Here is a 14957-nt window from a genome sequence, read left to right on the forward strand (position 1 = left end):
CTTCAGTTTTTTACTGTGTTGTATTTAAGGTATTGCAGCATTTCATCGTAATGTATTTGTATCATTAAGTTCAAGTACTTTGATGCTTTGCGCGGCTTTCATAGTTACGTCACAAATGTTATATGAAACGCAAGCAGCCCCTATGGAGCCCAAATACAACACAGGAACACCTTTTTTTGTATATACCTGAGAGCTTCTGTTTCCTCTGTGATGCTAGAATTATTCAGCTCGTTTCTAGCTTTGAACATACCTTTCACGAATCATAAGTGTCAACATAGCAGCATTTATGAGATTTATATTTAACAGTGTCCTGTTCCAAACCTGAATGAAAATCAAGTAACGTCATTGATACCATTTGGCTCATTAAAGTACTTTTACCCAAATTTGTGATCAAAATTTGCATAAATCAACGTCGATAACCACACACTTTAGAAGCCGGTGTGATCAGAAACATTTTCTAGAGGCCACGTCTTTTTCTTTTTGGTGGTTTTTTTTTTAAGAAAATTCATTCCTATAATCTCTTGGAAAACATAGTTATATGATAGCTCAAGCTGTAATGTTGCTCATCACAGATGTTTGCCAGTAAAAATCCCTAATTTTTTTTGAGTTTTAAAAAACTTTACGTGACATGGTTACTCTTTATTTATTTATTTATTTATTTTTTATTTATCTTCGCCAACTGGCAAGGACACCGCAACAGCTTGCGCCAATTACTGCAGACCCAATAAACCACCCATCCCACCGCGGGGGAGGACATCCATCACACAGTAATCTCGTGTGTTGGAAATTAACGTCTCCTACCCCAGCCCTGCATTTATTCGTCCCTATCCGAGAAGACTAGAATATCTAACCATCTCTTGATGTTATAGAAAGGCAGCAAATTCTTCTCAATTATTTTAAGACCCTGAGTGTTGGTTCGGCCGGGGCTCGAGCCTTCGACCTCCCGCACAATAGTCCAACGCCCTATCCATTGAGCTAACCAGGAGGCGGTTAGCTCAATGGACTAACCGCTCTAAATCAACTCATTAACCGCTCTAAATCAGGCTACACCTGTTGTATTATGTCCGTAAGTACGTCTCTTTAATCACATATAAGATAACTAATAACAAACGAATTCAATCGACCTCTCTCGCCCGTCGCTCCACGTGTCATTACCTCCTCAGGTCATGTGGCCGACACAACAACACCAACTTTGGTGCTCTGACTGTTTAATATTTTAATAAAGTTTGGCCATATGACTTTGAGAGATATTTGCTGAAAGTGCACTTTTCAAGCAAATATCGGGATTTTATCCCTGGGATTTGATCTGAGAGCTCTCATACCCCAGGGATTAAGCTGGAACCGAACTACTCTGGATTCTTGGAGAACTCTTTGAATCTCACAATCTCTGAGAGTCTGAAAGAAATTGCTGAGATAGCACGTGTACCGCCTGCCTGGTCTCGTAGACAAACTCGTAAGCCATAAATAATTAATACTGTGACAGTGAACAAACCGAAAATCTAAGGTTTACCAGTCGTTTATTCACCTTTAAACCAATTTCATGTACAGGCTTCAGAGCGAAAAATCCAAGTAAACCACCCTTTACGAAAGGCTTTGCAGTACCTCTTAAACGTTACTTACTAGGGAGTTCAAGAAACGACAACGGCGACGCCGCGATAGATCTATAGTAATTTCTTTTTTTCTCACTGTCAAAACTATCTCAAAACTAAATATGAAACACAGCGTTAAATTGGAATAAAATTATAGGTAAAATCAGCTGTCATCGCTCACTTTCTCCAGACGACGCAAGGTCTGGTCATTTTGCGTTGTTAGGGATCTTAAGCGGTTAGGACGGTAACAGCGAAGAAAACGTCCAATAAAAAGTGAATTTTTATTTATAGTCAGAATTTCGCGAATGTCTGGATGTATTGGCTGTCTCTTGCGCGCCACACCTCCTCCTCTCCCTCACGTATGCGAGCGGGGTTACATCTGAAATTTAAACAAGTAATTCCGGGACAACGTAAGTTTTGGTAATTTCACGTTGTTGTTTGGCAGAGGACGGCTAAGAAATGAACAAAGTTTTAAAATGCACATGCTAAGCGACTATTCTGCCAGTTTCATCATTTGTTTCGCCACGTCTTCGTTGCCGTTTCCTTGTGGTTTGCCTAAGGTCCCTGCAAAGGACGCAAAGAAATTTACAAATAAACACAACGCAAGTACAAAGACATTGTTCTGCTTATTAAACCTTTAGTTTAGCGACGATCCCATTCCTGTGGCCGTCGTGGTTTTCTTAAACTTCCTAATAAAAAGAACAAAAATCTTGTAAACAAAGATTAGTACATTACATTGGCAATATCAGAGTCATAAGCAACATACTGGAAACATCATTTGATAACTAGACAGCGAATATGATAGTTTACACACAGTTTATTTCGACTTCCGGTGTTCACGTCGCTGTTCTCCCAAAAAATTCAGAAAATTGATCAGAATGTCATTATTAATTTTTTTCGCTTCAGCGCTATTCGTCTTGAAAGCAGTATAGAGCTAGGATAAGGTCAGTTTCAAATAAGGTCAGTTTTAAAGACGCAAGTCCTAGACGTTGCTATCCGAAAAGGCGAGGAAACCACCGATATGGAATCATGATCGAACCATTTCCTGAAATGTCTCGAGAACAGCAACGTCTTAACAACAAGTCTCCTGCGCGCTATTGGGTTCTTGAGAGATATTCATTAGTTGCTACGTCATTCTAATATTGCCTCTGTATTATAACGATCTTTGTTGATGACGATTTCGTAATTGCTACCTAAATAAAATACTTCAAATATTCTGCCTCAAAACTATAATCCTCAGAACGCAGTTTTTGCGATGGTAGGTTCAATAAAATTCAAGACGTGCAGCAGTAAATTCCACGAGTTAGTTCTGTTAAAGGGTGAAGCATTCTTTCTTGACCGTTTTAACCAGCGGTTTCGAGACTCAGTGGAGACAGACTGAATCACTCTTTTAGTCGTGGGTCTGATTCGGCAAGTTGGACTTTCTCCTCAGTAAACGCAAATATGATGTGAAGGAGATTTAGAGCTATGCAGTGTTTTTTTGTTTTTGTTTTTTTTTTTCTAGATTTACATTGACTTTCAAGTTTACCTGTGTTTATCTTAATGAGAGAATCGATTTCGTTTATGCTGCTTTCTGCAAGGTAGTTTTAAGATAATGGAACATTTTATTAAAATGTTCTACCCTCGAGCTCTTTAACTGGACCAGGTATGTTTTTCACCTTAATTCGTAAAAGAAAATATTTTGCAAGAAAAATTGCTACGGGATTTGTTCGAGTTATGTTGACTCTTAAGAGTAGGCTACGAAGATAATGACGGCGCACACTTCGTGAAAATGACATTTCCGACTTACGGCCTTTAGCACTAATCCGATTCGTTCGATCATTTTATAAATGAAACTTTCAATAAGACATCATCCTCTCTCACCTTACAGATTAATCACAGCTAACATATAACAATTATATAAACTATAATATGTTTAATACAATCATAGCCAGACTGTGAGGGAACATTTGATATTATTTCTTTTTAGGAGTGACGAGGTTTCGCCTTAGGATTGTGTTTGCTCATCATCTTTTGTTAGGAGCTCATTTCACTGAACTAAGATTTTACCGCAAAGGAGACGTCTTCCAAACAAGAACAGCGAGCCCACGCTCATTTCGACTCAAAATATTATCTCAGTCGTTGTGAACAGGCTATATTGATTCAAGAAAATAAATACGGACACTGTTTCAAATATCCTCCTTTAGGAGTATTGGGAAATTCCCGGGAAATACAGTCTTCGATCAAATTCTTATTTTGCGTACAATATTTACTCCATGATCGGTTAAGGAAGTGGTTTGGATATAAATGCAAGGTTAAGCAGCTGTAATTTCTTTAGTGTAATACTGTTACATTTTACAAAATATTTAACTTTAAGGTCGGAGAAGAAATTCCATCGTATCATGTTTGTATCACTGAGTTGTACTTTGTTTCCCAGAGTATCATTTTTATTCATGATTTAAATGTTATCGCCAACGCAGTTTGAATTCGTGAGACTAGTCGCAAGGACCAAACTTTCAGTCCGTGCGACTAGATTTTTGTTGCAAAAATAGCTAGTTCACTCGATGAGACTTGTTCCCGCGACTTGTTACACGGACTAGTCAATTGTGTGTGCTGACCTTAACAAATGTCTTCAACGATGTCTGTGATCACGACATCTCTACTTCTGCAAATTTCGCAATCGTATCTGTGTTGAGCACAACCAATGAGCGTGTCCGTCTATCCACCAATTGTTCAGGTTTGTCTCCAGCTAAGTCTTTGAAAAGCTCATGGACCAACAATTACATTGATTTAAGCAATGGAGGACTTTTTCAGGCCTACTCCAGGACCTTAAGTCGCTGTAACTTTGGGCGACTTTAGGCGATTTAAGGCGACTTAAAGAGACTTAGGGAAAATTGGCGGAAAAAACATTGGGACTTTAGGCAATTTAATGCAACTTAAGGTGACTTAAGGCAATTCAAAGCGATTTTATTTGACTGAAGGAATAAAATCAAAGTTAGCAACAGTCTCTCAATAAACCTTAAAAATATTTACAGAATCCCTTGCAATAACCACAATAGTCATTTTGCTTACTTTTTTATGCTCATAAGTCGCCGTAGTCTAAAATATCCAAATTTCAATCCAATTTAGCAAAAAATAATTAAAAAAGTTACCACGACAGTTATTGTTAAATTCTACGGTCAAAGCTAGTGAAAAATCCAAAATTTCTCGATCCTTTTCAGGGACCCAACCAATTTGTTGTTCTCCTGCCTCAGTTAGACAAAAAACCCCAATACCATACTGAAAACCATATGCTAAGGTCCTTCGTAAAAATACTTCCTTTCCAGTCTCTCCAACTACTCTTCTAGCTGCAAAAAACTTCGAATTTGCAATTATAGAGAATCTAGTCTCTTTGGAAGATCTTTTCCTCTGTTGATCGGATCATCAACACCTTCCAAGCATTCGCTTGTTCCTACCCTGCAGTGTTTCACCTAAAAAAAATAGTTAAAGTTTCTTGTTAGCCTGGTGACAGTATTGCAGGTTTAAAAGCATTTATTGTTACCTTAACAGCTTTCCAGGAACTAACGAGCCACGACGAAATTCTCCAAGCTGATAACTGGCTCTGCAACCTCCGCCATTTAAATTCTCCCAGCAACCTTTGCGCCGCAACTTGTTTCCATGCTTCGAAGTTAGGAGCGGAACAACATTAATTAGAGGGCTTCTCTCGCCAAGTACGCTCACACTATTCGCTATTACCGAAAGTTTCCTTCACCTTACCTCGGATTGTGTCACTGGTAGGATTTTCTTTCTGCAATGCAGGCAGGCAACCAGTCAATAGACACAAGGTGGACTTTTTCTGTGGGTATGGATTGGGAAAGAATGCAGGCCAGAATGATAATCTACTCCACGAGGGAAAAGCACGTGCGCGGTGTTTTTATGGAAGCAGTCGCCCAGTTAAACTTTCAGAGTGAATTCTTCTGAAGCTTTTTAATGTCTTTTTTTTTCGCACATATAAATTAATTATTTCTCTGTACACTTTTCAGCAGGCTCGCGTGCACTTTGGTCACGGGACAAAGCTTATTTCTCGTGATCAAATATGACTGGTTTGCTGGTAAAAGGCCTTTCTCGGCTTAGAAGGAGTTCATATATGTTGATCATCAAACTGACGAGGATGAGGTGTAAAAAAAGACTTTCAAAGTCTCAAGATCGATAAATATTTACGCCGTTAGTAGGCTCGTCGAGCTACAAAGTTCAATTGTTTCCAGTTGGTCTTATACCACGGTAGAAGTAGCTAGTACAGATCAATGGGTTAATGCTGGAGAAATGGCCCACTTTTATCACTCTTTTACTCTGGGTAAGTTAAGTGGATAAAATTTAGCTTCAGTTAAGTTTAGATGACTTTTCATAGTGCTATTTTTACAGCTCAAGGTATAAGTGAGTGGCAAGTTTTGAGCCTTTCTCCAGAATAACGTTCTATCGTTTTATCTTGATGATCCGGTACTGTACGTTTGATGTGATTCAATATTTATTATATCCTGATGACAATCGACCGTGTCAACCCTTTTATCAACTTTTTCATCATGAAATACAAGAGAGAAATTTTGTTCGAATAGATAGTTGTTTTAGTAAGAAAATGGAAGAGTATACATATTCATATTTCCTACATCAGTATTGTCTTCATGTAGGAATTACCCATGCCAACACAGGGGCTAGACAGGTGCATGATTATTTTCACATGGGGTTTCCATGTATATGGAAGCCATTGCCCACCTCACGAAAACAACAATTAAACTCGTAGTCCATCACAGGGTTACCTCCCCCCCTGCAAACCAGTATTCACATTTACACCTGGGAAAGGTGAGGCATTTTTATCTTACAGTAAAATGCCCAAGAACACAATGCAATGCTCCAACACTAGACACCAAAACTGGACTAATTCAGAGTCCAGTACACCAACCATTCAGCCACCATGCCTCCTCCTCTGATCCTTATGATTAGAGTGGGGTCAATGGGGTAAATTGGGAAGGGTGGACCCCTTCTAACATTGCGTGACCAATAACGACTTTAGGCGACCTAAAGCGACTTAAGGTCCAAGAGTAGGCCTTTTTTCCGTGTTTACACAACTTCATCTGAACATGGAAAAGACTCACAAAAAACTAGTGAAAATTTCCAACCAAACGATTGATCCTTCGGGAGGGTGACTTTGGTCACGACCCTTCTCCCTTCCGTGATCTTTTCAAATTAGGCGACGTATTTGTGTATAGCACAAATACATTTTCATTTGAATGTTAAACCATTGTCAACAGTTGTTCAGATTTTTTTTCTGCTCAATCCATGAAAGACTTAGAATGAATCAAAATTAACAACATTTCAATTGATATTTAAGGGGGTCCTCCACTTTTTTTTTTTAAATATTACTTAAACTGTTCTTTAAGTGTCCAAAAGTAGATTCTTTGGACAGAAAATTCTTCTCTTCCCTTTGATTTTTCGTTCTTGCCTCTCAAAAAAAGGCCTTCATGACCATTTCGAACGTCCCGCGATCGCCATTTTGATCGGCGCGCAGGGCTTTCTGGGGTGATAACGTAAAATGATTGCTCGTCCGGCACATGTTCCAGTCATCTGTTTGCAAACAAACTTAGTATCAGTTCTACGATGTGTATTCTGCCGTATCAGCTTGAACCTGAATATTATTCCAGTGAGGAAGGAGAGGAAGAACAGATTGATTCTGGGGAGGAAGAAGCTTTGTTAGATTCGTCGAGAGTTGAAAGTCGCCGAACGGACCTGTCTTGGTGTGAATGTGAGAGATGTGGCGTGATGCTAAGTGAAGTTGAATGTGTCCGCTGCAAAGAACTTCCTTTTTTGTCACAACTGGTGGAAGGTTAGTTAATTGTGATTTAATATATCATTTAATCTCACCCATTGTTTTCCGACGAAGTACTAGAAACATTATAAACACTTATGATCCGAGTAATTGTATTGTTTGCGGTAAATCCGTGTCCATGGTCTCGTGGTTGCTCGGGGCTATCCCTGAATCTTTCGCTTAAATTCTTCTAAAAGGCACTTCTTTACTATCACAAATCACCCGAGTAAGAAATCTCTTGTCAAAACTCGACACAGTTACTCGGACACGAGAGGATTCTTTTGAGTATGAATGTAATCTTCTTTTGTTTACATAAGGTCATTTAGAAGACTAGATTTAGATGTCTTGTGGAATTTTAAACATAAACAGCAAAGGCAGGAGATACCTTCTGCTTCAACTGAATGAAGTTTGTCTCTATTATTTTAGGCTTGACATGTATCAATGAAAGCTTTCGAGCAGTTTGTTTAAACGAGGATGTGTTGTGGACAGCACTAGCAAGTCTGTACGACAGGGAAAGTACTGGTCTTCCAGACAGACAACAAGTGCCCAACAGGTATTGGCACTTTATGGTTGTTTTCATGGCAGTGAAATTTTAGTATGAAATTAAGCTAAATGCCAGTAAAATATGTTTTTTTTTTTTTATTGTGTGTGCAACAATTGTCGTTTATTGTTTTGAGTGGAAAAAAGGTTTTCGGGGGAAGGGGTGCTTAGAAGAGCTTCGAAAAAAAGGAGTGACTTATTTTATACAAAAAGATTTACATATTTACATTGTAGCCTGACACCAAAACCCTCATTAAGTTTTCTTTTTGTGCGGGGCGGGGGGGGGGGGATGCTGCAGTCTGGGTTGGGATGGACTTGAGGTAACTTGAATGTGAACCAGGAGTAAGCCAGTCAATGTCCATAAAGAAGTCTGGTATCATTAGCAGCAAACATGTGTATTTTCTTCTGCGATGTTTTAAATATGGAATATATTGTTGTCTTTCAGGTCATTTCGTTATGCAGCTTATCGGTAGTTTTTCTGGTGGGCTCATGGGTACCTTGGCAAGAAAATTCGACGTGTCATCCCCTCGTGTGCAGTAAAAATTATCAGGTAAAATTTTTCTTCCGAAGATCGGATTTACACTGGATATCTTCCTGGAAACGATGATGATGACAGTGCCTTTGACAGTGAGCTTGAGCAAACATGTAGGGACTTTTTAACTATTTAAAACATACATCTTGGTAGCAAAATTTTAATCAGTTACAGCACACATACAAGAATTGTTTGCAGCCAAGGATAATTTTATGGGTCATTAGCTTGTAATTCTCGAAAACTACTTTTTTCCATGAATATAGATTTACTGGATCAACTGCTCTCCTCTTTCGAACACCACAGGTGAATGCAGAATGACCAGTAACACCAGCCTTGATTAAATGCCTCATTGAGAAGACTAACTCTCTAACAAACACTGCAGCATTTCATCAAGTGAAAGCGCCAACTATAACCACCAAAATTTAAAGTTATATGAATGGCTTATTTGATTTCTGAGATTTAAAATAATGTTTATACATCAAAAGGGCTTTCTTTCCAACCCATTTCACCCTTTTTTACTGCTATTTTTGCACTGATTGATGATGCTTATGATGAATTTGAATTATGTATTATTTACAAGGTAAATTGGTTGATTTGGGTCAAGAAGTCTATTTTTTACATATTATAACAACATAAACAAAAAAAACATTGTAATGGGGTCAATAAAATGATTGACTTTCACAATTCAAAGCGTATGTTTTTTCCTGTAAATAATTTTTTAAAGCGACATTTCCAATTTTTGAAGGAGATCAAAAACTGGTAATCATCAGAGAGAAAGTTTTGATCCTCATAGAAATGCATGAAAACAGAACTTGCCACCTGTCAAAAAAACCATTGTTAACAAGAATAAACTTGGGGGAATATAATTAGTTACTTGAACCGAGATAGTTGCTGTCGTGTTGCCATTTTCTCTTTCCTGCTTGGCCTTTCCTTTGGAGCCATTATACCGCACCTGTCCTTAACCCGTGCAGTAGGTTTGGTTCCTGATGCTGCCAAGTGAAATGCTGCTTACAACATATCTTCTAGGTAATCATAATTTTTTATTTTTAAAACTGGCTCGGCACCAAACTTCTTTGAAATCTTGCTCCATGACATTTTGAACCTTGGCTCCCCCTGCGACTCTCCAGTTTGGATTACAGCCTAGTAAAAATTACCATTTGTCAGAGTTTGAGGGCCTCTTTGAATAAAATGTTTCAACGAGAACCCTTTTGCACAAATTATAAATAATTATTATAGTAATAAGTACAGTTTAGGAAAGTACAGTTTGGCATTCACTGACACCAGTGTTAAGAAATTACTCAAATGTATGCTATTTCAAGGCTTATGAAAGGGCAGTCTCAGGTATTGACTTGTTTGCACATGGATGTCATTATGTGTCAATCTTAGCTATACGGATTTATGATTCAATTAGGAACATGCAAATTTTGCGTGCTTGGAGGCTTGTAAACAACTAACATAAAACATCTTACGTATATGTGCACGATCCTTCGCAGTAAAGCACTATTTAAGCAATAGTGAAAATCAGACCTGAAAAAAATTCAGGCCTGTATGGGATTCGAACCACTGACCTCTGCGATACTAGTGCAGCGCTCTACCAATTGAGCTAACAAGCCCACTGTTAGCTCAATTGGTAGAGCGCTGCACTAGTATCGCAGAGGTCAGTGGTTCGAATCCCGTACAGGTCTGAATTTTTTTCAGGTCTGATTTTCACTATTGCTTAAATAGTGCTTTACTGCGAAGGATCGTGCACATATACGTTTCATAACCGCAGTTCATATATATGTATTTCATATGTTTGTTGTTTGATAAAACATCTTTTAAGAAAGAATAATTTTATTACTGAACGTAAAAAGGACATAATGGAGATTTACGATAAATGGAAGTTAGTTACAAAGGAAGGATTTAGGTAAAGTTGTCTGTTTTTAACTAGAGGCGAGTTGTTTTTGTGTTTGATTGTATTTAGTATAACTTGCCTGGAGTCGCTTTGTCTCGCGTTCTCTCTTCTCCTTCGCACGTTGATGCGCGTCCACCTTTCGGAGGTTTGTGAAAAAAAAAAGCGTCGCAATGGCGCCAGGCTAAAGCGATTTCTTCGAATTACTTGACCCCATTAATCTTACTTCCATGAGATAATACTCTTCCAAGCAATGCTCTTCGAAGAGCTTCGAACACAGACGTGAGTCTTTGGGCAAGGATATCCTTCCAACAGCATGAATCCTAGCTCGTCCAGTTGCTGCATCATTCGGAAAATTGTGGAAACGAATTTTGGGATGGTTTTTCCTGTTTTTAGCTTGAATACTACCCTCAAAAGCAACGCAATGCGGCATTTTGCTACCATTTTTACCGAGGGCAAGGAAATCGAGCAACCATTTTACGTCCTCACCCCAGAAAGCCTTGCGCGCCAATGAAAATGGCGATCGCGGGACGTTCGAACTGGTCATGAAGGCCTCTTTTGAGAGGCCAAACCAATTAAAAATCTAAAGGGAGAGAAAATGTTTCTGTCCGAAAAATATACTTTTGGACACTTAAAGAGCATTTTAAGCGATATTTTCGAAAACAGTGAGGATCCCTTTAAGCAATGGAGGACTTTTCTGTGTTTACACAGCCTCATCTGAACACGACGGGGGCTTGCTAATTCAAGAAAGCGTTACAAACCCAAGAAGCGGTCAGGAAGCTTGAATAACTCTTGGGACTTAACTGATATTGCTAATTTTTACCACAAACGTTCATATTCATACAGAAGGCTTCTATGATTTCATTTATTTACTGCACATAATTATCTCAACATTTTCGCACTACGTCTACATTTGACCCTAAAATATATCTAATTCAGTATGAAGTCGACTTAACGCGATTATAATTAATGTCTCTAGGAATTTACTTTTGGATCTAACTGACTGACGGAAAGGTCAGATGTAATTTATCGCCACAAACTTTCTACAAACAAAATTTTGCGTTTTGATTCCATCAAAAGTCTCCTCAAATTAATCACGTTCCCTGATAAATCCTAGATAACTATACCAAATTTTAAACTAGACTTTCCCTTCACTGCACTATGCGATTAGGGTTAACGTTAAGTCAAATAAATCAGTACAAAATGATCAATTATCGCCTGGGTGGTCGGAGGATGTTTGTTTTTTACTGCCATAACGAAAAAACTTAAGAATATGAGGGAATCTGGAAAATTTTATCCTCACAAAGACAAAAGCCTTCCCTTCCACCCACGATAAAAATATCTAGGTGTCCGGTCCCTTAGGGAAAAGTCTTTAAGAAAAGTCGACTGGTCTAATTTTCATTTCAGTCGATCTGGGCGTGGTGTCAGAAGTTTTAGGATTTAAATTTCTCCAATGAATTCCATAATTACTTCCACGATGACGATTGATGCCGTTGAGATTTGAGAAAAAAGTACAAATGTTATTGACGTAAAGGTACCACCAGCCACCCCCTAACGTCGGTGCACAATCATGGTCAGCTGGAGGTCTGTCCCAGGTACCAAATAACGTGCCATTATGAGAGGATAGGGAATCATTAACATTCGCAGCTAAACAAACAAGAAAAGGGAAAAAATCAATATATTTTAAATTCATATATAACAATTATTCGTAATTTTTGAGAGCCTTGCTCTCTTGGGAGACATGTGCTCTGAAATCAACCATATGTATAGGAAGATGATAGTAACTGTCATTTATGACAATGTTCATTGATTAAGAAAGAATAAACTGACTTACATGAAATTTTGCCGATGTGCAGCTTGTAATCAGCTGTCTCGTTCTCAATACCAAACCACTCATACTCTGCGTGAACAGTTTTGTTGGCAGTTACTCCCAGATCCACGCGGAGTTTGTTTTCTCTATTGTTTTGCGTCAGGCGTTGGATCTTGTCCAGTCCTAGCCAAAATCCACGTGTGAGGAAATCACCGAATCCCTTTTTATAGTCATTCCAGGTGCGATTGAAATCCACGGTTCCATCCACCCTCTTCTGGATCACTGTCCATCCTCCACCGGCTGTTGTCTGGTCACAATAGACATTAAAGACACCTGAACCATCAGGGTCGATTGTATAAACGCCATTTATGGTTTGACCCCTTGTGTACAGCTCGGCACAGCTCTTAGCTGTTAGTGGATTAAAAAATGAAATTTTTTTTATCGATTACGGTATCAAGGAAAGGGAATAAGCGAGGAAAAAATAAATAATTGAAAATCAAGTAAAGGAAATAATGCGTTTTGTTATGCTATGATAACCTTTGTATTGCACTTCATTGAATAGAAAGGCTCATAGCATATTGGCAGAATGTTATAATGGAATGAATAAATGATCGATAGTTCAGTTTTTTGACAGTTCTGAACTCATGGAGAACGCTAGAGTGCAAGCAGAGTTGTTCTTTGCGAGGAATCGTTGAGTCCTAACGCCAACCAAGAAAAAACAGTCTGTCAATATGTGATGAGCATTCGTATTCAAGGACATGTAATCCAAGGGTTATCATTATATACCAAAGCATAGATTCTTATTCACATTTCTCGGATTCTCCATTGCTGTTTTGGTAACTTATCGAAGCTGCACGAGTTGAAGGTAACAACTGAATCATGAGTAAAAGTGCCACAATAAACAGCAAAGAAGAATTTTGTGAAGCACACATGATACGATGAAATTCCTCTTCCAACCTTTCAGTTGCAGATCTCGAAACGCATATGTAAGACAGATGGAGATTGAAGAAATTTCAATTACTCCAACCTGTATTTATACAAAATTTTTCTGACTTGACGTAACAGGGCGTAGGAACTATGTACGTGATGAGAATATGCTAAAAAATAGTTGGACACCTTGGATAACCTTGGATAACTAATGGAATTAAAGCAGCGATTGAGATCAAAGATAAATTATATACAACTGGAGACAATGCCGGCTAAAAACACTATAGAAATAAATTTTGTACACTGATACGCTTAAAGGCCCCAGCAAATGGGTTCAACATTTGCTTGAACATCCTTTCGATTTTGTTGAATGGTAATGTTGAAAGCGCTCGCCACCCCCTTTCCACCGTGTTTAAACGTGTTGAAATGATATTGCATCGATGTTGAAGAGTTTAAAAGCCTTTAAACTTTGCTTCAATATCCGTTCAACATTTCTTTTGTTCTCTGGAATGTTCGGAATGTTAAACATACATACTACATACATACTTTATTTGAACAGCACCCAGTTTAGGGCTCTACCGCCGTCAATGCTAACAACTAATTACATGAATATATCATAATATGCTAAAAATAAAAATTACAGATTTAAAAATAATTATAGACTTTAGCCTTACTTTTTTACGTCAGAGGTTTTCTTAATCTCGTTTGGAAGGTTATTGTACAGCTTTGCACACCGAAAAGCAAATGATCGTTCCCTCTTTTTAATCTACAAATTGGGAGATCTAATTCACAACTGTATCTAGTGTTTCTGTCGTGAATCTCCGAACGCTGAATAAATTTTCCAGTAAGGTAGCTGGGTATCTGGTCATGAATACACTTATGGACCATTAATAAGTCGTTTGTAAGCAGTCTATCGTTCACATTGAGCCAATTTAGAGATTTAAGGCCTTCCGTGACATGGTCGTATTTCATAAGGCCTAAAACAATTCTACGTGCGAAATTTTGGATTAATTGAAGTTTTTTGATGTTTTCTTTTGTCGTGTTGCTCCAAACCGTGGAGCAATAATATAACATACTAAATAATATAAAAGTGTTCATCAAGAAAACAAGAGTTTTACTGTCCAGGAGATGTTTTATCCTATTAATGCTGTTTAACATGTATGTACAGGTTGAAGCAGTTTTCGCAATGTGTTTGTTAGAGTTAAGGTGACAATCGATGTGTACACCCAAGTCTTGGTAACAGAGGAAGGCTTTACTTCCTTCACTAGCAACATTACAGGTGGTAAAGTTCATATACTTCTTGTAGGTTGCGGAACGCCAACAAAAATTGATTTTGTCTTGTCGGGGTTGATTAGCAGAGAGTGGGCACAGCACCAACTGGATATATCCCTGAGGTCTTGGTTTACAGCAGCCACAGCTTCCGAAAGTTGAGTAGAAGGAAGTGCCATAAAAACTTTGGTGTCATCCACGCAACCCAGTGCTCTACAGTGTTTAGGGACCTGGAGAAGATCGTTCAAGTAAAGAGTAAATAGCACGGGGCCTAAGATGGATCCCTGGGGGACCCCTGCCTTCAACGGAAGTTGCTCAAATAGGGAATCCTCTATCTTGACAACTTGTGTTCGCTGCGATAAGTAGATTAGGAACCAAGAACACGTAGCAAATGAAACACCTAATTTATGGAGCTTGTTAATTAACAGATCATGACGGATGCTGAAGCGGTGTTGAAGTCATTTGGCCTCGCTCTTTCGAATTCCGCTGTGTCTTCGATCGCCAATTCCTTCACGATGTTGTTGGAATAGCCCCTTTCATCCCTTCTTCTGATCCGTTGCCTTGTCTTTCCTCTTGGGGGT

The 14957-nt window shown here is 38.5% G+C and overlaps 1 protein-coding gene and 1 pseudogene across 1 annotated transcript; one reads left to right on the plus strand and one right to left on the minus strand.

Annotated features, from left to right (window-relative positions):
- The first annotated feature begins 7199 nt into the window (after window positions 1-7199).
- LOC148740834 (uncharacterized) lies at window positions 7200-8973 on the plus strand (annotated as a pseudogene).
- A 2277-nt stretch (window positions 8974-11250) lies between these two features.
- On the minus strand, window positions 11251-13006 carry LOC148740835 (ryncolin-4-like). The gene is made up of 3 exons (XM_088758168.1): window positions 12967-13006; window positions 12205-12588; window positions 11251-12017 (listed from the first exon to the last, which is right to left on the minus strand). Exons 1-3 carry the CDS (start codon window positions 13004-13006, stop codon window positions 11743-11745), a joined length of 699 nt encoding a protein of 232 aa, XP_088614294.1. The 3' UTR covers window positions 11251-11742.
- Window positions 13007-14957: the final 1951 nt, after the last annotated feature.

This window comes from Stylophora pistillata, chromosome 1 (assembly GCF_964205215.1).
Source record: "Stylophora pistillata chromosome 1, jaStyPist1.2, whole genome shotgun sequence".
Classification (NCBI taxonomy): domain Eukaryota; kingdom Metazoa; phylum Cnidaria; class Anthozoa; order Scleractinia; family Pocilloporidae; genus Stylophora; species Stylophora pistillata.

Bases quoted from the DNA above. Each gene is read 5' to 3' on its own strand.
- LOC148740835 (XM_088758168.1), bottom strand. From the start codon at position 13,006: ATGGAGAATCCGAGAAATGTGAATAAGAATCTATGCTTTG. The intron at 12,589-12,966 runs GTATATAATGAT...ATCCACTAACAG, and splicing joins GAATAAGAATCTATGCTTTG to CTAAGAGCTGTGCCGAGCTG. The intron at 12,018-12,204 runs GTAAGTCAGTTT...TTGTTTGTTTAG, and splicing joins GCACATCGGCAAAATTTCAT to CTGCGAATGTTAATGATTCC.